This window comes from Hemitrygon akajei, chromosome 24 (genome assembly GCF_048418815.1).
Source record: "Hemitrygon akajei chromosome 24, sHemAka1.3, whole genome shotgun sequence".
Taxonomy (NCBI): Eukaryota; Metazoa; Chordata; class Chondrichthyes; order Myliobatiformes; family Dasyatidae; genus Hemitrygon; species Hemitrygon akajei.
In genome coordinates this window covers 4,433,010-4,460,597 of record NC_133147.1, presented here as the reverse complement: position 1 = coordinate 4,460,597, position 27,588 = coordinate 4,433,010, and the positions used below count along the sequence as shown (strand labels likewise).

The window sequence follows — 27,588 nt, the reverse complement described above, 5'->3', positions numbered from 1 at the left end:
ATGAAATCTGCAAAACGGGTCGCCATCATTGGTGCCGGTGCTAGTGGATTGACCTGTATAAAGAGTTGTTTAGATGAGGATTTGGAGCCCACTTGCTTCGAGATGAGTGATGACATTGACGGGATTTGGAATTATCAGGTATTATTGAACTGTCTCGATTAAAACTTACGGCAAAGCCTTACTCTCATATTTCCCCCTTCTCTATCCTCTCCTTGCCACTGGTCATCAACACGATCTGAAAATTTTATTTTCCATTATTTTCAACTGATTTTTCCGAAAAGATAAGCCGATCTGACGTATATGAAGTAAATTGTATTGGTATTGGCATTGTTTTATTGTTGCAGATATATAGTGAGCAGGGTGAATACCGTGACATACAGCAACAGCGTGGAAAGCCATAATCTTACCGCGACTTAGGGCCGTTCCCCACCTAACAAAATTAGCCACTGAGTGTAGATTCGTGGTTAATGGTCGATTCAAGTTTAAACTTCTCGTGCGTTAACAGATTCACCCTGCACACTACTGTCGTGATGCCTGTTTATTTTGAGTTTCTGCCGCCTTCTTGTCAGCTGCTTACTTTTATTTTGATTTTTGCTTCATTCTGTATAAATCTGGAGACTGAAAATCCCATCCGATCTGCAGTTTCTGAGATACTTAAGCATTATTTTTATGATAATATTATATTCCCTGAGCATATTAACTGCTATATTTTTATTCTTCCGATGAAACAAGATCAGCTGCCAAGTTATGAATTGAATATATGGTTTTAAATGTTGTACATTGTTTTATTCCCTGCCTTCTATTGTCCTTGGCTTATTGTTTATCTTACAACTCATTCTAAACTCAAGCTACTCTTTTCTTTTTTCGTCAAAAATCAGCATTCGGCAAACATTATTGAAGGAACGTGAGATAGTTTATTTGGAGAAATACTTTTCTATCGTGATGACCAAACTATGTATCCCGCTTGATGAACATGTATTCTGTGCTCACGCAAAATACACTGCAGATGCTGTGGTCAAATCAATACGTACAAACAAGCTGGATGAACTCAGCAAGTCGGGCAGCAGCCGGTGATACAAACAGTCAAAGCTTCAGTCCTGACGAGGGGTCTCTGAGTTCATCCAGCTTGTTTGTACTTGTTGATGTATTCTGTGCTGTTTTTTCGGCACTCGCTACAGATTCCTGGCCTGGTATTTTCGGCAGTCAGCCAAGAAGAAAACACGCAGGCCGAATTAGAAAATAAAGTACATGTGCATATCAGAATATTGTATGGAACCGAAGAACAAAAGGGACATACTGTTACGAAGGATGAACAGCTCTGATGGGCAGAAGGGTGCAGGGTTGCCCATGTCCCCCTCCCCTGGGAGAATTACAAACCGTTACTGTTGCCAGGCTGCTAATGAGAGAGAAAGAGATGGAACAAAACATACTGGGAATGAAACATTTGCTTCAGACAAGGGCTAGATAACACCGGGGGAGAGAGACCATATTATGAATCCTGTAAAGACTTACGGTTCCGGAGAGGGCTGTTTACTTGGTACTATTCTGTTCATTAAAATTCCTCAGTGGACAGCTGGAGTGGGCTGGTTTGATGGGCTAAGCCATTCAAAACTGATTGACACCTGAGACCTCGTGAGTAGGGATAAAAGTGAGGTCTGGAGGGACACCCTTCAGACGCACCAAGAGACACACTAGTGAGTACTGCTTAAGTGTTGGAACCCACGAGAAAGTGTGGGGCATCGGAGACCGAACGAAGGATCGGTCAATTTTAACTCACAGTGTTTATAGCGAGGCCGGTGGGGGCTTATGTGTGTGTCCTCCCTTGCCTGGGTGACGAGTCCACCATAGAAGAACGGTCTAGCTAAAGGACAGAGGGGTCATACCTGAATGGCCATGGCCACAACAACACGTTGATGGATCAAGATTGATCGCTCTCTCGCTCTCTCTCTCTCTCTCTCTCTCTCTCTCTCTCTCTCTCTCTCTCTCTCTCTCTCTCTCTCTCTCTCTCTCTCTCTCTCTCTCTCTCCAACAATTACAACACATCGACCAACAACTACCTCAGCCTGTATGAACTGAACTGAACTTTATATTCACATATGACAATTCATTATCCCCTAGATATCGATAGAGCTTGTTTATTATTGATTATTATTATATCCACACTTTTAGGTTTAGTTATTGCTAACGTGTATTATCTGTATATTTCCATTGTTGATATTGATTCGTATATTTTACTAATAAACACTGTTTTGAAAATAGTACCAGACTCCAACGGACACTTCTAACTTTGCTGGTAAGACACCCAGTTACGGGGTACATAACAATACTAAAAGCTGAACTCATGCGCTCCTTTGAAAATTCCACCCAATGATAAAGTCCCGACCCATTCCAAAGTTAGTTTAAACTTGTTCAACCCACATCATTCAGGATTGCAATATTATTACCAGATAACCACAGGAACCTGGACTGTACATAAACATGACAGACGTTTATGAGACTTGCAACACGTGCGAGTATTTTTTTTCAATCCTGCACCCTGAACACTGGATTTCTGCTGTGTCTGCGGTCAAGGTACCAACTCAGCAATCAGGTAAAACATCATCTCAATCATGTTGGGTTCACGCATCACATAAATTGGAGGCATCGATTTAGGGTGGGAAGGGGAATATTCAAAGGCAACTTGAGCGGCAAAGTTTGCATTTTGAGGCTGGTGTGTATATGCCATTTTAAGTGACTGGGGCAGGTGCTAAAGTACACTTTCAAAAGAACTTCGATGTGTAGGTGCGGGAACGGAGCTTCGAGGGACCTTAAGCAGGAAACTCAGTCTTAAATATGCCGAATAACCTGACCTCCACAGCCACCTGTAACAGCGAATTCCACAAAATCACGACACTCTGATTAAAGATACTCCACCTTATCTCCGTTCTAAATCGTTGTCCCTCTATTCCGAGGTTGCACCCTCTGTTTCCACACTCCCACACTAGGGGATACGTCCTCTTCGCACTATCTCTGTTTAGGTATTTCAACATTCCATAGTTCCATTGGCATCGTTGCTCATCCTTCTAAATTTCAGCAAGTACAGCGATAGGGCCATCAAACGCTCCTCATATATTTTGATTCCAGTAATCAGTCTCGTGAACACCTTCTGAACCGACTTCAATGTCAGCACATCGTGTCTTAGACATGTAGCGCAAAACAACGCACAATATTCCAAATGCGGCATCTCCAGTGCATTATAAACCTCACATTACAACCATGCTTTTATATTGTAGTTTGCTCGAAATGTATGCAGTAAGTGCATTTGTCTTACGCACCACGGACTCAACCTTGAAATGTACCTTTTATGATTCCTGCATGGGGATTTCGAAGTCTTTGCACATCCAGATTTTGAATGTTCTCCCATTTATGAAAATAGACTACACTGTTATTCCTTCTACCAAACTGCACGTCCATAAACATTCCGACACGATGTTCCATTTTCCGCTTCTTATTCATTCCTCTAAACTGTATGCACTTCTGTAGCAACCGCATTTCTTCAGCACTAACTGCCCCAGCACCGTTTCGTCCGCAGGATTGCCAAATACCCATCAATTCCACCATCCAAAGGAACTGGTCCCAACACCGACCCCTGTGGAACACCACAAGTCACTGACAGCTAACCAGAAAAGACTTCCTTTATTGTCACTCTTTGCCACCTGTCATTCAGCCAATCATCAGCAAATGCCAGCATATATCTTGTAATACCATGTAGGCTTATCGGTTTTAAGCAGTCTCCTCTACGGCAACTTGTAACCAGCCTTCTGAAAATCCAAGTACATTGATTCTACGTTGTCTATCCTGCTTGTAATTTCCTCAAATAATTCCAACAGATTTGTACGGCGAAAATTTTGCCATTTTGAAAACTGTCATGTTTAGTACCCCAAAACATAAAAATAATAAACAGAAAGACATTCACAGAACGGAAAAGAAAGCGTTTTCTCTTCGTTTTTACTTTTACTGAGTGACGCAAATATGACATGGTGGGGTCGTGATGAATAATTATTGTCATGGCTTGGCTTCGCGAACGAAGATTTAGGAGGGTGGCAGCCCACGTCTGCTGCAGGCTTGCTGGTGGCTGACGAGGCCAATACGGGACAGGCAGACCGGGCCGCAGCGGCTGCAAGGGAAAATCTGTTCTCCTTTGGTGCTGTTGTGTCACGGTTCTTCCTCCTTCTCCTTTTGTCATTAAGGCCAGCCCTGCGTGCGGTCTCAAAGGAGACAGACTGGTGAATGATGTGTCACCAGACCTTGCAATCGGAGGCTAGAGTAGAGCACTGACGATGGTCAATGTGACAGGCAGCGAGGGCTTTCTTCAGATAGTCCTTGTACCTCTTCTTCGGTGCCCTCCTTGTCACGGTGGTCAGTGGAGATTTCGCTATACAGCACAATATTGGGCAGGCGATGATCCTTCATCCTGGAGACGTGCCCTGCCCAGCGCAGCTGTGTCTTCGACAGCATGGCCTCGATGCTGGTGACCTTTGCCTGTTCGAGGTCTTCACTGTTGGTGACGATGTCACTCCAGTGGATTTTAAGGATGGTGCGGAGGCAGCGCTGGTGAAAACATTCAAGGAGTCATAGTGGTGAAGGTCGGTGACCCACGACTCGGAGCCGTACAGTAGGGTGGTCAGTACAACTGCTCTGTACACGCTGATCTTTGTGCATTTCTTCAGATGCGTGATGCTCCAGACTCTTTCGTGCAGCCTGCCGAATGCGCTGTTTGCCTTTGCCAGTCTGTTGTCAATTTCTTTGTCGATCTTGGAATCTGTCGAGATGGTGTACCCCACGTAGCTGAACTGGTGAACTGTCTTCAGCTTTGCCTTGTCGATGGTGATGCGATAAAGGTGGTATTCTTCATGAGGTGTGGGCTGATGGAGAATACAATTTATATACATTTATATGAAACCCACAATAAATTATTTTAAAAAAGGAAATATTGCTTCACTAAAGGATATGTTTACAATATTATGCATGATTTATAACACCACAAAACCATAAAATGTGGGAGCAGAGAGTAGGCAATTTGGTTCAGCCATCGTGTCTGCCCTGCTGTTTTAGCATGGTTGATCCAATTTTCCGCTCAACCCCAAGCTCCTGCCTTCTCTCTGTATCCCTTTATGCTTTGATCAGTCATGAATCCATCAAGCTCTGCCTTAATTGTACATACAGACTTGGTCACCACAGCATTCGGTGATAATGAATTCCAGAGATTCACTGCACTCATCTCCCTTCGCAAAGAACGCCCCTCTCTTCTGTGGTGATTCAGAAGCAAATGGCTGCCTGTTAGAGTCTAATAGACCTTGTCAGTATAGAAAATATTCTGCCATAATCACTGAATTGAATTTAGTTGACTTTATGGCTTACATCCTTCACTTACATGAGGAGTAAAAATCTTTTCGTTACGTCTCCATGTAAATGTGCAAAGTGCGATCATAGTAACTTATTGTAATTTATAATAATAGAACAGTAAATGTAATATAAAAATACACTCAAATGAGTATGAGTTAATCAGTCTGATGGCCTGGTGGAAAAGCTGTCCAAGAGCTTGTTGGTCCTGGCTTTGATGATGCGGTACCGCTTCCCGGATGATAGCAGCTGGAATAGATTGTGGTTCTCTCACACCTGTCTTTGTAAATGCCCTGAATCATGGGACGTTGGCAAGTTCAGACATGCTGGGCTGGCCGCACCACTCTCTGCAGGATCCTGCGATTAAGGGAGGCACAGTTCCCAGACCAGGCAGTGATGCTGCCGATCAAGATGCTCTCAGTTGCGTCCCTGTAGAAAATTCTTAGGATTTCGGGGCCCATACCAAACTTCCGCAAACGTCTGATGTGAAGGGGACGCGGTTTTGCCTTTTACAACCACACAGCTGGTGTGTACACAGCACTTGAGGTCCTCGGTAATGTGGATGCCGAGAAACTTACAGCTGTTTACCCTCTCAACTCCCGATCCAGTGATGTCAATAGGGGTTATGCCGTTTTTATTCCTCCTTTAATCCACAGCCAGCTCCTTTGTTTTTGCGACATTGAGGGATTTTGATTTATTGACACCACAGCGTCGGAGAGATTACTTCATCCCTGTAGGTCACATTGTTATTTGTTTGAGATTGCATCAAGGACTTCCATCATTCGATAGGTTTAAATTAGGTCACCCTTCATTCTTCCGAATTCGAGTGACTTAGAGTCATCAAACGCTCTTCAGGTAACAAGCCATTGAATCCTGAAATCATTTTCCGGAGCTCTGCAATTTCAGAATGAGCTAGCTCAGATAAAGGGATCAAACCTCCTCACAATTCGCCAAGTGGGATCACAGAAGACCTTTATAAAGCCTCACAATTACATAAACACCAGGAAATCTGCAGATGCTGGAAATTAAATCAACACACAAAAAATGCTAGTGGAACGCAACAGGGCTGGAAGCACCTATAGGAAGACGTACAGTCGACGTTTCAGGCTGAGACTCTTCGTCAGGACTAGTTGAAAGAAGAGATAGTAAGAGATTTGGAATTGCAAGGGGAAGGGGAGATCCAAAATGATAGGAGAAGAAAGGAGGGGGAGGGATGAAGTTAAGAGCCGGAAAGTTGATTGGCAAAAAGGATATACAGCTGGAGAAGAGAAAGGATCATGGGATGGGAGGCCTCGGGAGAAAGAAATGGGGAGGGGAGCACCACAGGGAGATGGGGAGCAGGCAAGGAGTGATTGTGAGAGAGACAGAGAGAGAAAAAAGAAGAAAAAATGAATGAATAAAATAGATAGATAGATAGATAGATAGATAGATAGATAGATAGATAGATAGATAGATAGATAGATAGATAGATAGATAGATAGATAGATAGATAGATAGATAGATGGATAAATAGATAGATTGATTGATTGATTGATTGATTGATTGATTGATTGATTGATTGATTGATTGATAAATAGATAGATGAATAAATAAGGGATGGGGTAAGAAGAGGAGGGGGACATTAACGTAAGTAAGATAAATCAATGCTCATGCCATCAGGTTGCAGGATACCTGGACGGAATATAAGGTGTTGTTCCTCCAACCTGAGTTAACTTCATCTTGACAGTAGAGGAGGCCATGGATAGACATATCAGAATGGGAATGGGACGTGGAATTAAAATGTGAGGCCACTGGGGGATTTTGCTTTCTCTGGTGAGACTATTTCGGCCAGACTGCAAGACCATTTCGCTGAACACCTACGCTCTGTCCGCCAGAGAAAGCAGGATCTCCCAATGGCCACACATTGTAATTCCACGTCCCATTCCCATTCTGATAATACTATGCGCTCTCATCTTGCTAAACAATTTCATTCGTGCCACCTTGTAAAGACCTTCTGAAAATCCAAGTACTCAAAATCCATTGATTTCCATTTGTCTATCCGACTTTTTTTTCAAAGGATTTCAGCAGATTTTCTCTTCGGAAAATCATGCGAAATACGGCCGATTCCAACATGTACCCCAAGTACCCCGGAACAATATCCTTAATAAGAGACGCAGCTACTGAGGTCCGAATAAATGGCCTACAACTTTCTTTCTGTTTGCTTCTCTCATTTCTGAAATGTGCAGTGGTATTTGAAATTCTCTCCTCCTACGGAGCCATGCCGGAATGAATTTATTGTGGCATGAGGTAAAGAGTGGGAATAAATGGAGTCTTTTCTGGTTTGCTGCCGGTGAAAAGTGGTGTTCCAGATGGGTCCGTTTTGGAGCACTTCCTTTTACGCTATATGTCAGTGAATTGGATTACAGAAAAGATAATGTTTTGTGGTCACATTTGTGGGTGATACGAAAGACTACAAAAGTGTCATGCTTCAGTCCGTGATGTCGGCGTTCTGATTCACTGCCCGGTCCGTGAACTCCAGACTCCGGGTCTTCTGGCTGTCCCTTGTTTTATTTGGGCTTAATCACAGGCACCTGATTCTCATATTGGGTCTGGAATATAAGTGGCCCCGGGTTCAAGTGTAGGTGCTGGTTCGTCTCGTCAGTATCCTGTCCTCGCCTACGTGGGGTAAGTCAACCCGGCTTTGCCATTACCTTGCGGTTGGATCTGTCCCTTTCTGCCCTTGTCTCCGTTGGGTAAGGCAAGCTGTCTTTGCCGTTACCCTGAGCCTGGACAGTTCCCTTCCCTTCACCTTCTTTCTGTAGCCCTTGGCTGGAGCCTCGCCTGCTACCTATCGTCTGGAGCTTCGGCTGCCACCTTTCGCCTGGAACCTCGCCGTCAGATTCTACCGCCGGAGCAAGACCAGAAGCTTGCTGTGTCCAGATAAGGAACCGTCTTTCGTTGTTTGGATCTGTCTCTTTGTGTTCACGCCTTCGCTAGGTAGGTCCAGCCGTTTGCCGCTACCTAGTGTTAGGAACTGTCCCGTCGTGTTCAGCTTTCTGTGTATGAGTCCCGGCCCTGCGTCCTGTTCCCAAGGAGGGGGCCCGTCTCTGTTTTATGCGTTCCTGTCTGCCAAGACCAAGGCTCTGTGTTCTGTGTTCCTGTCTGCCAAAGCCAAGGCTCTGTGTTCTGTGTTCCTGTCTCCCAAGGCCAAGACTCTGTGTTCTGCATTCCTGTCTGCGAAGAGCAAGGCTCTGTGTTCTGCGTTCCTGTCTGCCAAGAGCAAGGCTCTGTGTTCTGCATTCCTGTCTGCCAAGACCAAGGCTCTGTGTTCTGTGTTCCTGTCTCCCAAGACCAAGACTCTGTGTTCTGCATTCCTGTCTGCCAAGACCAAGGCTCTGTGCTCTGCGTTCCTGTCTGCCAAGTCGTAGTCTGAGCTTTATGTCCTCGCCCAGCCCAGGAGTCCCGCGTCCTAACCCCATGTCCTGTCCTGTTGCCTTCCTACGCCTTGTCCTCATTAGATCCGGAGTCCGAGCCCGAGTCAAGACCCAGGTTCCGAATCCCTGTCCAGGATCTGGCTCGGAGTCCTTGTCCAGGTTCGAAATTCTTTGTCCGGGTCCCGCTTTCCCAGTCTAGTCCTGGTCCAGGCCCTGTATACTAGTCTCGTCCAGGGCCTGTGTCTTGTCCAGTGCCGTTTCTTCCCCACTTCCATTGTTTTTTTGGCACACATAGTCCTATCCCTAGTACTTCAGTGTGTGTGTGTCTTGCATTTGGGTCTGCTCTCAACGCCCACCTTATAACAAGAAGGACTTTGGCGGATTAGGAGAATAGAATTGACAGTTGAAATACAGTTCAGAAAATGTATGGTTACGCATTTTGGTGCCAGAAATTAAAGCATAGAATATTTTCTAAATGAAAAGAAAATTCAAAATCCTAAGGTGCAAAAGGACTTGGGAGGCCTTGTACAAGATTCCCTGAGATTAATTTGCAGGTTGAGTCGGCGGTGATGGAGGCAACTAGAAGGTAAGCACGAATTTCGAAAGGACTGGTATATAAGAGCAAGCCTATAGTTATGCTTTATAAAGCACTAGTGAAGCGTCACTTGGAGTATAGTAATTATTTTTGGGATCCTTTAAGAAAGGATGTACTGACTTTGGAGAGAGTTCAAATGAGGTTTACAAAAATGAGTCCGTGGTTGAACGGCCTCCCATATCAGGATTGAATGCGGGGACGATGTTTCTTGTGGTGGGGATTCTAAGACCAGATGACAAAGCCTCAGAATAGAGTCTTATAAACTCCAGGATTATAGTCTTAAAAACTCCAGAATTCCCCAAAACTGTAATAGCGTCTCTCTAACCGCTAGTCTCATGGCACAAAGAAGCAAAGATTAACTAAGTGTTTGTAATGATTTCAAGGCCTGAATTATAGAGATACATTGGGCAAGGCAGGATCTTATTCCTCGGAATATAGGAGCCTGAAAAGTGCTCGTATAGTGACGGATGAAATCACATGGATAGGGTGAATGCAAGCAATCTATTCTACAACGTGAGGAAACCACGAACTGGATTTCAGATGAGGAAGGAAAGATTTTATAGTAATTTGAACACAAAGATTATTGCGTATATCGATTGAGCTGCCAGGAAAAAAAAATTGAATAAGGTAGAATTGCAAATTTTAAAAGACAGTTTTATTATAACATATATGGGAAATATTGAGAAGATCATATGCCAAATGTTATCAGATGTACTAGTTCGGATGGGCAAAATAGCCAGCAACGATTACTTGTGTCGATGTACCGTGCTCCGTGCTGGATGAAGCTTTGATTTCATCTCAGCATCACTCCTGTCCTACCTTTCTTGTATGTCTGAAGAAAGGAAAGCACCGGTCTTTTAAAGACCAACGAATCCCAATTTGTTCAGCCATTTTAAATAAGACAATCCGCTTACCCCACGAATGAGCCTGGTGAATCTTTAAGAATGTCCATTCATGTTTCAATGTCTATCTTAGGTAATGGGACAAAAACTGCAATATTCCTGGTATGGCTTAATACAGTATATTATTGTATCTAAATTTCCTCTTCTAATTCTCAGCTCCATTGCAATATCGATTTCACTAGTTGCAGTTTAATCGTGTTGTTTTCATGTGATTTATTTTCACCTCCATCGTTCTCTTCTTGAGTCAGGATCTGGGAGTTCAGATACATACTGTAATTCCCTGAAAGTGGCGTCACAGGTAGGCAGGGTTGTGAAGAAGGATTTTGGCATCCTGGCATTCATAAATCAAAATATTGAGTATAGGAGTTGGGATGTTATGGTGAGGTTGTATAAGACATTGGTGAGGCCAAGTTTGGACTATTGTGTGCAGTTTTGGTCACTTAACTATGGAAGGATATCAGTAAGATTGAAAATGTGCAGAGAGATTTATTAGGATGTTGCCGAGTCTTCAGGAGTAGAGTTACATGGAATGATTGAACAGGTTAGGACTTTATTCCTTAGAGCGTAGAAGAATGAGGGAGGATTTGATCGAGGATTACAAAATTATGAGGGGTATAGACAGCGTAAATGCGAGTAGGCTCTTTCCACTTAAATTAGGAGAGAAAAATACAAGAATGACTTTAGGGTGAAAGGGGAAAGCTTCAGGGAGAACATTAGGGGGAACTTCTCTCAAAGTGGTCGGAGTGTGGAACGAACTGCCATCTGACGTGGTAAATGCGGGCTCACTGTTAAGTTCTAAGAATAAATTGGATAGATACATGGATGGAAAAGGTCTGGACGGTTACAGACTGGGTGCAAGTCAATGGGACTAGCGGAATAAAGTTTCGGCACAGACTAGAAGGGCAGAATGGCCTGTTTTCCGTGCTGTGGTGTTCTATGTTTCTATTAGCAGTCTTTATTATTCAGTGATCAATTCAACATTGTTACCTTTGAACTAAGTGCATTAACTTTCAAGATCCAAGAATAGATTTTACTTCTCCTGTTTTGTCTAATCATTCATGCTGTTAATATATCGTTGCAGGATGTCAAAGCCGTATTAGCAATATATTCCAACGATTCATTTGTTTCAATCGCATCATCGGAATTCTTGAATTTCACCTCTTCACCGCATTAATCCTATAGATAGTAGATAACTGAAGGTCAATTATACCGAGATATCAGAATTTCAGCCTTTTCGATTTAAAAACTACCAACTTGCAATTCAAGCTAATTATCCAATGCGGCGAGTTCGTAAATTAACTTAAGTGTCAATCAAGTTTCAAGGTTTACAGTAAATTCTTTATCCAAATGGCGCCATTTACTACTTGATATTTTTTTTTCCTTTGGGGCACTCATTGTACTTACAAAAGGAACGCAGAAGATTCAACGAAAATTGGAAAGTAAGAACCAAAGTGCAAATAACTACAAATTGTGCAAATGCAAAACTTTAAAAATAAATAATATCACTAAACAGGTAGATGGATAGATCGGTAAAGAAAAGCAAATAAATAAATAAATAAATAAATACTTTCATACATTCGAAAATAAATACACATATACATACACAAGTAAATAGTATTGAAAGCATGAGATGAGGAGTCCTGGAAACTGAATCCATAGTTTGTGGAATCTCTTCTGTGGTAACTTGTCAGATTTGCATATCCTGCATTGATTCTCTACCTAAAGAGATTTGAATTTCAAATATCACTGCTTTGCTTCTCCTCATTACGGTCAGTTCTCTAAAGACAAAGGCAGCATTTACAAGTCCTTGGTCACCAATACCTGCAAAGAAATGATGTGCTACAGTAACTTTCCGATGCCTGGCGAATATCCAAACTACATGCCTCATACAAAGGTTCTGCAGTACTTCAGGCTTTACGCTGAGAACTTCGATCTGATGAAATACATACGTTTCAAGGTGGGTGTCGGTCAGGAACAATCCTGTTTCTGCGTTTTAAAACATTAAATCATAATTGAAATCAATGACACTTCATTCGTCAGCATACAGTGCCTAAAAAAAGTGTTTACCCCTTTGAAAGATTTCATGTTTTATTGTTTTGCAACATTGAATCACAACGGATTTCATTTGGCTTTCTTGACATGGATCAAAAGGAAAAACCTTTCTTGTCAAAGTAAAAACAGATCTCTTCAGAATGTTCTAAATTCATTACAAATATAAAACACAAAGTAATTGATTTGCATAAGTATTCACCACCTTCAAGTCAGTATGTAGGAGATGAACATTTTGCAACAATTACACCTTTGAGTCTATGTGGTTTGGGCTCTACCAGCTTTCCAAATCTAGACACTGAATTTTCCTCATTCTTTATAAAACTGCTGAAGCTCTGGCAGGGGATGGTGAGTGCACAGCCCTTTTCCAGTGCAGCAACAATTTTTCAATTGGATTGAGGTCTGAACTCTGACTTAACCACTCCAGAATGTTACACTTGTTGCAGCCACCATCATGCTTCATGATAAGGATTCCGCGTTCCTGCTGATGTGCGGTGTTTGGCTCATACCAAACATAGCGTTTAGTCTCATTGCCAAAAATAAACTCAATGTTTGTTTCATCAGACCATAGAACCTTCTTTCCACTGACTTCAAAGTCTCCCACATGCCTTCTGGCAAACTTTTGCCGAGAGTCCTTGTTAGTTTTTTTTTTAGCAGTGACTTTCTCCTTACCACTCTCCTATGAAGCTGCGACGAATGTAACACTGGGGAAACAGGAGTGATATGCGCGGTTTCTCCCAGTGAAGCTTGTTAGTCCTCTAGAGTTTCATAAATCCCCTGGTGGCCGCCCTCACTAGTTCCTTTCTTGCACGGTCACTCAATTTTTGAAGCCCTCCTCTAGGGAGATTTACCATCTCTTGTCAACAAACTTTTCGCAGAGCTATCTGAAGTGCTCTACCTTTTTCTTCGTGTAGTTTTTGTCAAGATACTGACTAATCCTGCCGGAAATAGTGAATTTTCACTACAATCATTTGAAACACATTGACTGCACACAGTGATCTCCAGTTACCTACATATGTGCATTCGAAAACCAGTTGGATGCACCAATGATGGTTGGGTGTGTCATGTTAAATGGGAGTGAGTACTTACTCAATCAGTTATTTTGTGCTTCATACTTATATTTGATTTCGATCACTTTGTGAAGAACTGCTATCACTTTGACAAACAAGTCTTTTTTCTCTTAATAGGTGTTAAAAATCAGTCAAATTTAATCCACTGTGATTCAATGTTTTCTCTCTCTCTCTTTCAATCTTTTTATTAATATTAATAATATGAACAAAATACAATTGATATATTAATAAAGGGATTACAGACATACACATTCCCATTGCACATGAAAGAATACATAAGCAATGATTACAGTATAAATGAGTTTTCCCAAAACATGAACCATACAGTATATGTATGAACAAGGTAAATCTAGGTATTTCATAATATATGATATAAAAAAACAGAAAAAAGAAAAAAAATGTTTGCAAAATTAACTAAACTACAAATCTAATAGCTAATAAAGAAGAAAAAAGAAGCAAAAACAGAAAAAAGAAAAACTAGAAAAAGAAAAAAAAATGGGCTGTTTATAATACCTCACAAGAATACATAATCATCAGTGTCGTCAACTCCGATCCTCTCAACATAAATAAGATTAAAGCTGGAAAATCAAATAAGCTTGGAACAGGGTCATATTACATCATATGAAAATATTGAATAAATGGTCTCCATATCTTTTCAAATTTAATAGAAGTATCGAATACACCGCTTCTAATTTTTTCTAAATTTAAACATAACATAGTTTGAGAAAACCAATGAAATACAGTGGGAGGATTAATTTCCTTCCAATTCAATAAAATAGATCTTCTAGCCATCAGAGTGAGAAATGCAATCATTCGACAGGCGGAAGAAGATAAATGAAGTGAGACCATCATTGGTAAACCAAACATTTCGGTAATAGGATGGGGTTGTAAATCGATGTTCAATACCGCAGAGATAATATCAAAAATATCTTTACAATATTTTTTCAAAAGCGGACATGACCAAAACATATGAGTTAAAGACGCGGTTTCAAATTGACATCTGTCACAGATAGGATTTATATAAGAATAAAAATGAGCTAATTTATCCATGGACATATGGGCCCTATGTACGACCTTAAATTGTATTAATGAATGTTTGGCACATATAGATGATGTATTAACTAATTGAAGAATTCTATCCCAATTCTCAATAAGAATAATAAGATTAAGCTCTCTTTCCCAATCATTTTTTGTCTTATAAAGGGGTTTTGAACGTATCTTCATAATTATATTATAGAGTTTTGATATAAGCCCTTTTTGAAAAGGGTTTAATTCAAACAAACGCTCCAAAATATCTGAAGACACAAAATTTGGAAACGTAGGAAGTACCGTACTTAAAAAATGCCTAATCTGTAAATTACTAAAAAAAAAATGAAAGCTAGGCAAATTATATTTATAGATAATTGCTCAAAAGACAGAAAACAATTGTCCAAAAATAAGTCGGAAAATCTTAGTAATCCCTTAGTTTTCCAAGCCGAAAAAGCTTGATCTATAATTGAAGGGTGGAAAAAGCAATTAGATACAATAGGAATATTTAAAACGAATTGATTCAACCCGAAAAATTTCCGAAATTGAAACCATATACGTAAAGTATGTTTAACTATCGGGTTGTCAATTCGTTTCGGCAATTTAGAAAGAGCAAAAGGGAGAGAAGTCCCTAAAATAGAACCCAGAGCATAACCTGGTACCGATTTAATTTCCAAACTCACCCAATGAGGGCCAAAAGATCCATCCCAGTCTTTCAACCAACATAACAAATATCTAATATTAACTGCCCAATAATAACATCTGAAATTAGGTAATGCCAACCCACCTTCCTTCTTTGTCTTCTGTAAGTATATTTTACCTAACCTGGGATTTTTATTCTGCCATTTATATGAGGAAATTTTTGAATCAACATTAGTAAAAAAATGATTTCGGAATAAAAGTTGGTACCGCTTGAAAAATATATAAAAACTTAGGTAAAATAACCATCTTAATAGCATTAATCCTACCTATCAGTGATAAAGATAATGGAGACCACTTAGTAAACAAGCATTTAATCTGATCAATTAAGGGTAAAAAATTAAACCTAAATAATTCTTTATGGTTTTTTTGTGATTTTAATCCCTAAGTAAATAAAAGAGTCATTAACTAATTTAAAAGGTAAATTTCCATAAATTGGGACCTGTCTATTCAAAGGAAACAATTCACTCTTATTAAGATTTAACTTATACCGAGAAAACTCACTACATTGAGCCAACAATGATAGAACTGCTGGAATAGATTTCTCAGGGTTAGAAATGAATAATAATAAATCATCTGCATACAAAGATACCTTATGAATATCTGTCCCACGATTAATACCCGAAATATCCTGCGATTCTCTGATAGCAATTGCCAAAGGTTCTAAAGCAATGTTAAATAGTAAAGGGCTAAGAGGACAACCTTGTCTAGTGCCCCGAAATAAACGAAAAAAGGGAGATCTTTGATTATTAGTAAACACCGAGGCTACTGGAGTGTGATAAATCAGTTTAATCCAAGAAATGAATGTCGGACTAAAATTAAACTTCTCCAACACATAAAATAAGTAAGGCCATTCAACTCTATCAAATGCTTTCTCCGCATCTAATGAAATAACACATTCTGAAGTGCTATGTGAAGGAGTATAAACAATATTCAGTAATCTCCTAACATTGAAAAAAGAATAGCGATTTTTAATAAAACCGGTTTGATCTGCCGAAATAATTTGGGGTAATACCTTCTCCAGCCTGGAAGCCAGTAACTTGGAAAAGATCTTGGAGTCCACATTCAATAAAGATATTGGTCTATAGGATGCACATTCAGTAGGGTCTTTATCTTTCTTCAGTATTAAAGAAATGGAAACTCTATAAAAAGATTGTGGCAAATTCCCCAATCTAATTGCTTCTTCAAAAACCCTGCATAACCAAGGAGAAAGAGTAGCAGAAAAACATTTTAAAAATTCTACTTTATACCCATCTGGACCTGGTGCTTTCCCAGAATTCATTGAGGAAATAACCCCTTTAATTTCTGCATCCGTAATAGGAGTATCTAACATTGAAAGACCATCGGATGATAATTTTGGAAAATTCAATTTCCCGAGAAAATCACACATGGTATTATGATCCTGAGGGAATTCAGATTGATACAGGAAGGTATAAAAGTCTTGAAATGACTTATTTATCTCATCATGGTTAACTGTCAAATCCCCATTCTGCTGACGAATCTTAGTGATTTGACGTTTAACCAAAACATTCTTCAACTGACTAGCTAACAGTTTACCCGATTTATCACTATGTATATAAAAATCAGATCTAGTTTTCATTAATTGATTTTCAATCGGAGATGTAAGTAATAAACTATGTTCCGTTTGAAGTTCAACCCTTTGTTTGTAAAGCTCCTTATTAGGAGTGATCGAATATTTCTTGTCAATCTCTTTAATTTTATCAACCAATAAAAGAGTTTCCTTCTTAATGCGTTTTCTCAGACCAACAGAGTAAGAGATAATCTGTCCACGTATATACGCTTTAAAAGTGTCCCAAAGTGTTCCGCAAGAAATATCATCCGTGGAATTAGTTGAAAAGAAGAAATCGATCTGTTCCTTCATAAATTTAATAAAGTCCGGATCTTGCAGTAAGGTAGAGTCAAATCGCCATTGTCTAACATTAGAAGCTGTATCCGTAAATTTAATAGAAAGTTTTAATGGAGCATGGTCAGAGATAGCTATAATATCATAATTACAACCAATTACCGATGGAATAAAACAAGAGTCAATAAAAAATAATCAATTCTCGAATAAGAATGATAAACATGTGAGAAAAAAGAAAACACTTTGTCGTTAGGATGCCGAAATCTCCAAATATCAAAAACTCCATTATCAGTCAAAAAGGAGTTAATACAAGTGACCGACTTATTGGGTACAGTCTGAGTAGATATAGATTTGTCCATCAAAGGATTTAAGCAACAATTAAAGTCACCACCCATTATTAACTTATATTCATTTAGATTAGGTAAAGAAGTAAATAAGGACTTTAAAAAATCAGGACAATCCACATTTGGAGCATAAACATTAACCATAGCAACCTTTTTATTACAAAGTAAACCCGTAATTAACAAAAATCTACCATTCCGATCCGAAAGGATATCGTGTTGAACAAATGCAATAGAGGAGTCAATAAAAATTGAAACTCCCTTTACTATGGCATTCGAATTCGAATGATATTGTTCACCCCACCAAGACCTAAAAAAGCGATATTTGTCCTCCTTCCTCACATGAGTTTCTTGTACAAAAATGATATGAGCATTAAGTCTTTGGAATACGTTGAAAATCTTCTTTCGTTTAATCGGATGGTTTAAACTATTAGTATTCCAAGACACAAAATTAATGGTCTGAGCCATGCTTCTAAAATCAACCCTTTGGTATAAAAAGGGTTAACCAAATTATAAACACATGCACCCGGAAGAGGAACAAAAATTAAGAGCGGACCCGGAAGTGACGACATCGTAGACATATTTGAAGTTCAGAAACAGCCCAAATGAAAAAACTAAAACAAGCTGGTAAAAGAAAAATAAAATTAGAAAACAGACCATCCCCCAGCCCCACAAGAAAAAGAAAAAAAGCCAAAATATGGCTAGAAAAAGGAAAAAATGAGACTAATTCTACCCCCATATCAGCGGAAGACCACTCCGTATATAAAGGATATATATTAAAAAAAACACCCCGACTTTAAAAATTATAATCACTATACTAAAACCACACTTCTTAATATACTTAGTTGTAAAAAAAATATAATCACTAAAAGCTTATAAATCGGGTTATAACCCAAACAAATCAAGAAATATTTAAACTATGATAAGCGATGCATTGTAGGAAGAAGACGAGACAAGAAAAAATAACGCCATCTTAAACAAAACCAAGAATATTTTCCCAAAAAACCACCATCTTAATAAAAAAAAATTCACCTTCGAAGGGTTAAAAATACACCTTCGAAGGAACAAAAATAATAGTCAAAAATATAGTATAATGGTTAAAGTGTACAAAACAGAGCGATTACTATAACGAAAACACACTTTAACTTAAATATAAAGTATAGGATAAACCTACACCAACAACCAGAGACTAAATCTGGTTTGAGGAATCGAAAACCATCTTACACGATCAGAATCACTCATTTATTAGAGATTAGTGTCTGTAGCAGTAGGGAAGTTCTCCTCCAGATAACTTCTCGCTTCAGATGTAGAAAGGAAAACTGGGCGTGGAGCATTCGGCGGAGAGATTCTAAGCTTCGCAGGGTATAAGAGCGCAGGTTTTAGATTTTTTTCATAACATTCAGACATCAGAGGTTTAAAAAGAAGCCTTTTCTTCATAACTGCAGGACTAAAATCTTCAACCAAACGGAAATAGTAATCTTGAAATTTAACCATTCCAACCCGCCGAGCCACACGAATAAGTTGTTCTTTGTCGTGTACATAATGAAACCGGACAATTACAACCGAAGGTTTAGCTGGAGCACTCGATGATCGACGCCAAATTCTATGTGCTCGATCAAGTAACGGAGGGTTATCTGGGAAAACCGACGGGAACGCATCTTTTAAAAGTTGAGCAAAATATTTCGAAGGGTCGTCTTTTTCTATGCCGTCTGGGAGACCAAGTATACGTAGGTTCTGTCTTCTGGACCGATTCTCAAAGTCGACACTCTTGGCTTTAAGTGTTTCCACCAATTTAGTGGTCGAATTTAAATCCTGTTGCAATTTTTCAATTGTCAAATCTCGTTTCCGAGCGTCTTCTTGCAGAGATTCGATAAGAACTTGCTGCTGGTTAATTACTAAATCCGTCTTAACCATATAATCTTGAAAAGCCTTTATATCTTGTTTAAAAATTTGTTGTAGTTCATCAAATTTTTTATCCAAAACCTCCATAAACAGTTCATAAGTTAATTCAGTGCGTTGCGGATGAGCTTGCTTCTTTCCATTACCGTTCGGGTTGCGCCCCGGTTCTCGTCCTTTAGATCTAAGAGCCATTTCTGTTTGCATATCTTCAAAAATTCACAATAAACTCTTAACGATAAGTCCAAAAAAATAGCAAGAATCTTTTGGTGTAGGTAAAAATAAGTTGGATAAGGGTGATCAAAGGTTAAAAAAAGTAAAGGCTATGGAGCGAATCTAAAACAGTACTCACTCCATGAGCATGTCCCGCTGACCTCGATTCAATGTTTTCAAACAATAAAAAGGGAACACTTCCAATGAGGACAAATACTTTTTTAAAGTCTCCATGTACAAGATGCTCAACACTATTTTCTGTTAGGATACCTTGTGCTATGAGTACAGATTTAGCAAGATGATAACCTATTCTGTCCTGCAACAGAGAGAACAGGGATAATTGATGAAAATGTACAAAATGTTATGTGCCACGGTAGCGTAGCGGACTGTGAGATTCTATTATAACTCTAGGGGTCGAAGTTCAATTCGAACGCCGACTAGGTCGGTTTCCACAGGGTGCTGAAGATTCCTCCATGCTGCAAAGAAGTAATACTTAATTGGTTAATTGTCCATTATAAATTCTCATCTGAATAGGTGGGCTGTGGTTGGTGCGGCTCGGAGAGATGGAAGGTTCTGTTCTGTGTTGTATCTATGAATAAATAAAAGGACAGACAGATAGACAGATAGATAACGAAACAAACAAACAAATTAATTAATTAATTAATTGCCGTGTGACCGGATAAATCTATACTGACATTAAGAAACAAACAAACAAAAGCTTATCAATAAAAATGTGACCTATAAATTTAGTAGAACCACAGAACTTCAATTTAATTGTGATAGGACAATATAGAAATGACATACGAGTGTATTCTTTTCACGGAGAATGCTGTATTCCTCGTTTGCAGGGCCGTTGCTGCAACAAAATATATCATAAGGGAGTTTAGCAGACTCTTTGATGGGAATAAATGGGCAGACAATGATGGAGTTTTGTCAAGTCGCTGGAAAAGGGGTAATTAGTTTCAGTTGTTCCTCAAAGCATTGTGGGGCGAAGGGCCTGCTCTATGCTGTGTTGATCCCTGTCATATATTCTGTATCAACCTGTTTGACCTTTCGCTTTATTTTAAGCCCACAATACCCTTTCTGTGTCATTGCAGCCCTTTATTCTGCAGTGCGTTATTGCAATACATGAGTATTTCAATGACAATCCATAATAACCGTTCGGACATAATACAGGGTAAACAAGCAAGAATAGCTTACTTGATAGAAAAGCCAATTCGAAACATACATAACTTACAGAAGTCGATTCGTGAAAAACGTGAAATATACTGAATTAAAAGTGGAAATTGAAAGACTTGGCGCATCGGGCGTTAAGCTTGCCTTTTCCTCAGCATTTGTCTCTTTTTTAAACTGGTTGATAGCTCGAAATTCAAGACAATAGGGACGGAAAGCGTGCAAGGAGTCGGCCGAATTCAAATCTGGGTCGATTTGTATCGTAGCCCGGCGAGATTGACACTACACCAACGGCTGGCCATCGTCCTTAGGTGCCGTGCTGCATGACCTGGACCATCGTGATCTCTGACCATGATTGTTCTTGGCAAAATCTTTTCCATAGAATTGGACTGCGCGCAGTGAAGAGTGCTCCCTGGGGCGACAACCAAAAAGTCCACAAAACTGTTTACTTCACCTCTTCTTCGTCTTTTTCTCTTCAATGTGTCTATGGAACTGTTAGAGCCTGTGAATTACAGTTTGGACTTCACCTAAGCGTTTTTTATCGAATACCAATAGAACCGATAGGACCATGAGAGCATAAATCATAGGAGAGGGATTAGGCCATTTGGCCCAACGACACCTTCTCCGCCATTTCCTTATGGATGAACCACTTTCCCTCTCATCCCTGATGAACTCCTGTACCTTCAAACCTTTCTGTTTATTTTCCAGTTAAATCCACAACTATTGTCATTAGGTTCATTACCCTATGGTCTCTTTCTTGAATACAGTTGTCAAATTCACCAATAACTAAGCACATCCTCATAGGTGAAAGACGATTTCATTTATTTTCATTTAGAAGCCCAGATTTTTCCACCCTATTCGTCCAGTTTAGAAGGTAAAAGACCGCAACATCTCCAAGTAGCTGCATAGCTAATATAATCTTGAAACAGCAAAAAGAAGGAAACCGAGCTGGGAAGTAAATGCTCAACAAATAAGTTTGTTAATTATTCACACATACATCGAGGTGTGGTGAAAGCTTTGTGTCGCTTGCCGTCCATACATAACACTTCATCACGCCAATTTATTGAGGTAGCGCAATGTGGAATTAAACGTCAGAATACATAAAGAAGTGATGCCGTTACAGAGAAAGTGCAGTACAGACAGATAATAACAAGAAAGACCTGAAAGATATCAACTGTGAGGTCTGTTCAATACTAGGCGGTCGGTATTAGAACAACTGGAGAAGCTGTCCATGAGCCTGGTGGTACTTGCTTTAAAACAGTTGTATTTCCTACCAAAAGCCAGGAAGGAGAATAAAGCATGTCAGTGGTTGTTGGTGGCTTTTAACATGTTCGGTGCTTCCCGGAGGCAGCAAAAATTAAGCTGAGTACCCGGAGAGGAGTCCTGTTTCTGTGACGCTTTGATCTGTGTACACACCTCTCTGCGGTTCTGTGATCACGGACAGGGTAATTGCCATACTAAGCCATTATATATTGGGATAGTAAGTTTCCTGGGGTACAACTCTCAACATTGGTGAAGGAAATAGAGGAAACTCTATAATTTTTGGCCACCAGAGGAAATAAAGGCATTGGTGATTTTATTTTGGCCATTTTGCGTACGTGGTCGGAACAAGACGGGCCAGGGGTGATGGTCACTCCTAGAATAAATGCTGATAACCACAAGACAACAGTTTCATTTTACTTTTTTTTTCTAGACAAACGTGTGCAGCGTCACAAAGCAGCAAGATTTTTCCTCCACTGGACAATGGACTGTCAAGACAAAAGACAGCAAAGGAAACTTTGCAAGTTCCGTGTTCGATGCCGTCATGATCTGCACTGGTCATCATTGCGATCCACACTTACCCTTGGAATTAATCCCCGGTGTGAATCACGAAGTGAAATTATGTCTGTATTTAAACGTTTGTGGTTATAGCCTGTGGGAACAGTGTGTGAAGCTCTGGTTACCATATTACAGGATGCGTGTACTTGGAGATGGTACACAAGATGTCTGCGAGGATTTGCTTGAATAAAATGGCACATTACATGAACCGTATTGTCTGGAGACCTTGGGGGGCTGTGTGGTGGCCAGTTGGAAGTGCATGTAATGATAAGATGCTGCTATATGGGAGATAATCACAGTATTTCTCACAGTAGAAATATCAATTCTCCAGTGCCAAATATTAAGTTGGGAAAGGAGAGGGGAGTTGTAAGGGAGACGGACAGGTATGCAAGGCATCGAAATTTTGTTCGCCCTGTAACTCTGTCACAGCAGGGCCGAATTTCTCTGATTCAAGAAAATTAACTGCTAATGCCATATCGCTTCCTGATTTCAACAATTCGCAAGTCTAATGTCAGGATAAACAGTAATTCCCAGAATATACCCTCCCCAAACACCAAAACACGCACACGCACACGCACGCACCTTTTTTTGGAAATACAACGCAGAAAAGAAATGCGGGTGATTCTTGAGGGTGTGGTTCGGTGACGCGTGCAAGAAGCAGACAATTCCGCCCAACTCAGGGGCCGCTAGTGCATTCTAACAGGGAGGTAGAGATTGGGAAAAGGAGAAGGGATAATGTGAGGAGAAATGGGAACGGAAACAAATATTATTAAGTATAATATCTGAAGTGTTTAAAATTTCGGAAGGGCATGCGAGAAGTGTGATAGTCAGAGATCCATAGAATAATAAGTTTCTTCCAGCTATTAACTGCATGAATTGCGGTCGTAGGAAAGCAGCATCCATCAGCTGAGATCACTTCCACCCAGAGATTGATTTTTCTTGCCGCTCCCATCAGGTAGAAGGTAGAGGAGCCATAAGACACGCACCACAAAGTTTAAGAGCACTCACTGCGCAACAGCCATTATCCCTTGTACATAGCAGGATAGCAATACTCATTTCCCAGTAATACAGATGTTCCCACAGACAATTATGTCACCTTAGGGACTTTATATCTTGTTACCTTATGCTCTCGTTATTTATTTTTATCGCTGTTTATCCAGTAAGAAAGGCAATAGGTTATGGTGAAGATGTAAATTAATGTTGAAGAAAATATATGTGAAGAACGAAGAAACTCCAGATTGTGAAAAATTATGTAAAATTTGTATCGTCAATGGTCGCGCGCAGTGGTTATTGAATCCGGGAATTGCAGAGATTGTTAGAAGGTTATACCGATGCCCACGTGAAGTAATGCATATTTATATTTGCCAGCCGGATGTGGAAATGTAGAGAAGTATTCGTCAAAGTTTTAGAACACATGACAACGAACAGAACATTTCATGGTTTAATCCGTTTGTGAATCTCCCTATCGATTTCAGGTAAAGCTGTGTTCAAAGGTGAATACATGCACAGCAAAGAGTACAAGGAACCACAGCCATTTGAAGGGAAGAGAGTGGTTATCGTTGGAACTGGAAACTCCGGAGGAGACCTAGCTGTTGAAATCAGTCGCTTCGCGAAACAAGTGAGTGACAACATTCAAAATGGCGGGTTCACATTTATTTGCGGCGAGGATAATTATATTACTTATACTTTGGATGAGCATCTGAGATGCAAAGACTTGCGTTCCTGGGTTCCCTGAGTTCCTCGTTCACTTCAAATGTTCTTCCACAAGAATCAAACCGATAAGCTGTGTATCTATTTGATTTAATATTAGCAATTTATTTGTCATCTGATTTTATTCGATAAGTAAGGAAAATTATTATTGCTATATATCAATAGCATTTACCTTACGAGCACACTTTACCGGTAAAAATAGAATGTAATATTGCAACATATAAGGGGCGCCTGATATTTCTGTGCCTTTAATCGCTGAAGTTTAGAAGAATGAAAGGGCTTCTGATTCAGACCTGGAATATCTTTAAAGTTCTAGCTAGAATGGTTGTGAAGAGAATATTTCCTATAGAAGGGGGGATTAAGAGCAGAGGACATAGCCCCACATTATAAGGATGTCCTATATGAACAGGAATGAGGAGCAATTTCTTCCGACGGAGAGTGCAAAATTCATTGTTACAGACGGCTGTGGAGGTTAAGTTATATTTGAAGCAGAGGTTGATCGGTTCTTGATTAGGAAGTGTGTAATAGTTTACAGTGGAAAGACATATCATGGAGCTAAGAAGGATAATAAGTCAGCTATGACAGAATGTTGGGGTCGACTCGCTGGACTGAATGATATAATTATGTTTCTACGTCTTATGGTCTTTTGGTATTGTGAACATAGGCAACAGTATTTTCTCTCTTGAGACTTAATTTGGTTTTACTGGTAAAGTTAATAATCTCACTTAGTGACTTAACCTCTAATCTCTTCTCCTTTGCGTAGCAGACAACTCGCCCACCCCATACTTTCCTGCAGCTCTAGTGCTTTCGGAGTAACGTTTCAATACCCGATAAGATTGGAAAATGGCGAAAGTTCAAAATGTCTCGAGGAAAAATGGCGAATCAGAAAACAATGGGCTGATCTCATTGTTGAAAGGAAGGATTTCCGGAGGGGCACAGAGGGATGGGATCTACTAACATTTGCAAATGCAGGCTTCGCTAGAAATAGCCACCCTAGCTTTGTGGTTGGTAAAAAGTGTTCTATAATTTTAATGAGCTGATCAAAGGCGTAATAACAGTTTTAAGAAAGATTGGATAAGCACCGTTCGCACACCGAGGAGATGGATATCTGGAACAAGCTGCGATATGAAGGGCAGTAGAGGACTGCTAGAAAGGATTAGGTATACAGTTAAGAAAGGTTTGAAGGCTTATAGCAAAAAACGCGGTGAAATGGGCCTAGATCAATTAGGCTTGGTCCCTGTGCGTGAGTTGAGCTGAAGGGCTTATAACAGAATCCCGTCTCTTTTAACCAGAACCTTGAATTACATTAAAATAGAGCTCGTTATTCAAACATTCCAGGTATTTCTCAGTACAAGACGGGGAGCTTGGATATGGAACCGCATCGGCTATAAAGGATACCCTCTGGACATGATGATACTGACTCGCTTTGTATGCTTATTAAACAACGCCCTATCGCCTTTCATGAATTGGTATTTTCAAAGAAGTCTAAACAACAAGTTTGATCACGAAAATTACGGACTACAACCGACACACAGGTATTAACTCTGCAGCGATAAGTTTTATTCCGACCGTGGATTTACACAACAACATATCTGTACGCACATTCAGTAGGTTTCCTGACTATCCCCGAACAGTAAAAAACATATAAAAGGTAATACCGGATAATAGAATGCTATGCTAGGCCAACGTCGCCCTTGATCCAAACGCGACCTCCACGGTATGACGTAGGACCATCCACTTTTGCGTTTGTTGTACTCCCGAAACCCTTCATTCTCTTAGCATTCTTTATCAGGTCAATCCGTTATTTTTCGGTACCGTTAGCTCTGGTACTTTGAAACGACCCGTGTCAGCTTCATATTGTATACAAACAGTATGGCTTTATCGATTTGCACCAAAATTTGTGGCTGAGGTAACTTGATTTGCTGTTGGTCCGACTCAGTTTAGATCATTGAATCAAACACTGCTTGAGTCTACTTTGGTCAGAGGCTGTTCTTTCTTAAGTTCTAGCACATTTACACAACCGAATATACAGCTTCTTAGCTGGAAATACTCCCAATTGTAGTCCATTGTAACTAGAAAACTTAATATATCCTGTTTAAGTTGCTCTGAAAAGCCACCCCTGAGCAAGAACCAGTTCATGAAACTGTACACAAAATGCCGCCTACAAAATCAGTCTCACAAAACGGCATCCTCCATCCATTCCGGCACGTGGTAAGATCAAAGATATTATGTATTGTCTGCTTCCACTACCCTTGCCTTATTCAATTTCGCTGATTCGCCGATTCGCTGATTAGTTCTTCCTGGCCACCAGTCTGCGGCATAAACAGGGGAGACCTCTTTATCTTTCCATCGACGTTGCCCAACCTATTATATGCTTTCCTTTCCTACTATTTTTAATAGTTAACTGCTCTTCTATATTTTTGCCAATTCCAATAATACTTAATCCACAAAAGCTTATGGACCACGATCCAACTTACTGAGGAAAAACATAGAAAGGTGGAATGTGCAAACGGCTACGTCCCCCGTTCAATGTGATCATGGTCGATCGTACAAATTCAATATTATGCTCCATTTTTCCCTATATCCCTTGATTTGTTGGTTTTCTTTATCAGTTACAGGAAATAGACCGTATAGTTATTTTCTTGAGATATTTTAGCGTATATGGAAACTGTTACGGTAATTAAAATGGGTTCATTTTATCATGTAAATGAAAACTTCCACTGAATCGGTAGTCCAATTGAATTGCGATGTTATGATATGAATGTCACGTTCTGCCTTTGTGTTGTGGTTCAAACCACGATTTTGATTACCATTCTCTTTCCTCTGATGTCGCTTAAATTCTCACGCAGTGTTTCCTGCCAAACCCCGACTGTCAACGACGACTTGCCGCATTGCATTATTTCGGGGACTGTGCTGGTGAAATCCAACGTGAAGCGGTTTACAGAAACTGCTGCTATATTTGAAGATGGCAGTGTGGAAGAGGTCGATATTGTTGTCTTTGCCACTGGGTACACGTTCCCGTTTCCATTCCTGGACGAGTCTGTCGTCAAAGTTAATGAAAACGACGTTTCACTCTACAAAAATGTCTTACCGCCTCAATTGGAACAACCCACTCTATTCGTGATTGGACTTATTGACCCAGTGGGATCAATTATCCCCTTATCAGAACTACAATCTCGTTGGGCATCATGAGTTTTGAAAGGTATTCCGCGTCGAACATTATTGTGGATGCGTTGATCTTGCGTTTCACGGGGATATTAGCAGCATCTGACGACTCTTGTTAAGGGGAGAATATGGCAAGTGTTGGATTGTTCCCCTGCAGCGACGGAGAATGACAGACAGGGGATGTCAGAGGAGAGAGAGAGAGGGAGAGAGTGTGTGTGTTTGTGTGTGTGTGTGTGTGTGTGTGTGTATGTGTGTGTGTGTGTGTGTGTGTG

The 27,588-nt window shown here is 40.1% G+C and overlaps 1 protein-coding gene across 1 annotated transcript; it reads left to right on the top strand.

The window, feature by feature from the left end:
- LOC140715820 (flavin-containing monooxygenase 5-like) lies at positions 1-27,343 on the top strand. Its single transcript, XM_073028224.1, has 6 exons — positions 1-138; positions 12,067-12,249; positions 22,317-22,482; positions 23,917-24,059; positions 25,490-25,686; positions 27,001-27,343. Exons 1-6 carry the CDS (start codon positions 1-3, stop codon positions 27,341-27,343), a joined length of 1,170 nt encoding a protein of 389 aa, XP_072884325.1.
- The last annotated feature ends 245 nt before the right edge of the window (positions 27,344-27,588 follow it).

Coding starts and splice junctions, on each gene's coding strand:
- LOC140715820 (XM_073028224.1), top strand. CDS start 1: ATGAAATCTGCAAAACGGGTCGCCATCATTGGTGCCGGTGCTAGTGGA. Junction 139..12,066: donor ACGGGATTTGGAATTATCAG/GTATTATTGAAC, acceptor CATTACGGTCAG/TTCTCTAAAGACAAAGGCAG. Junction 22,483..23,916: donor ACCCTTGGAATTAATCCCCG/GTGTGAATCACG, acceptor TATCGATTTCAG/GTAAAGCTGTGTTCAAAGGT.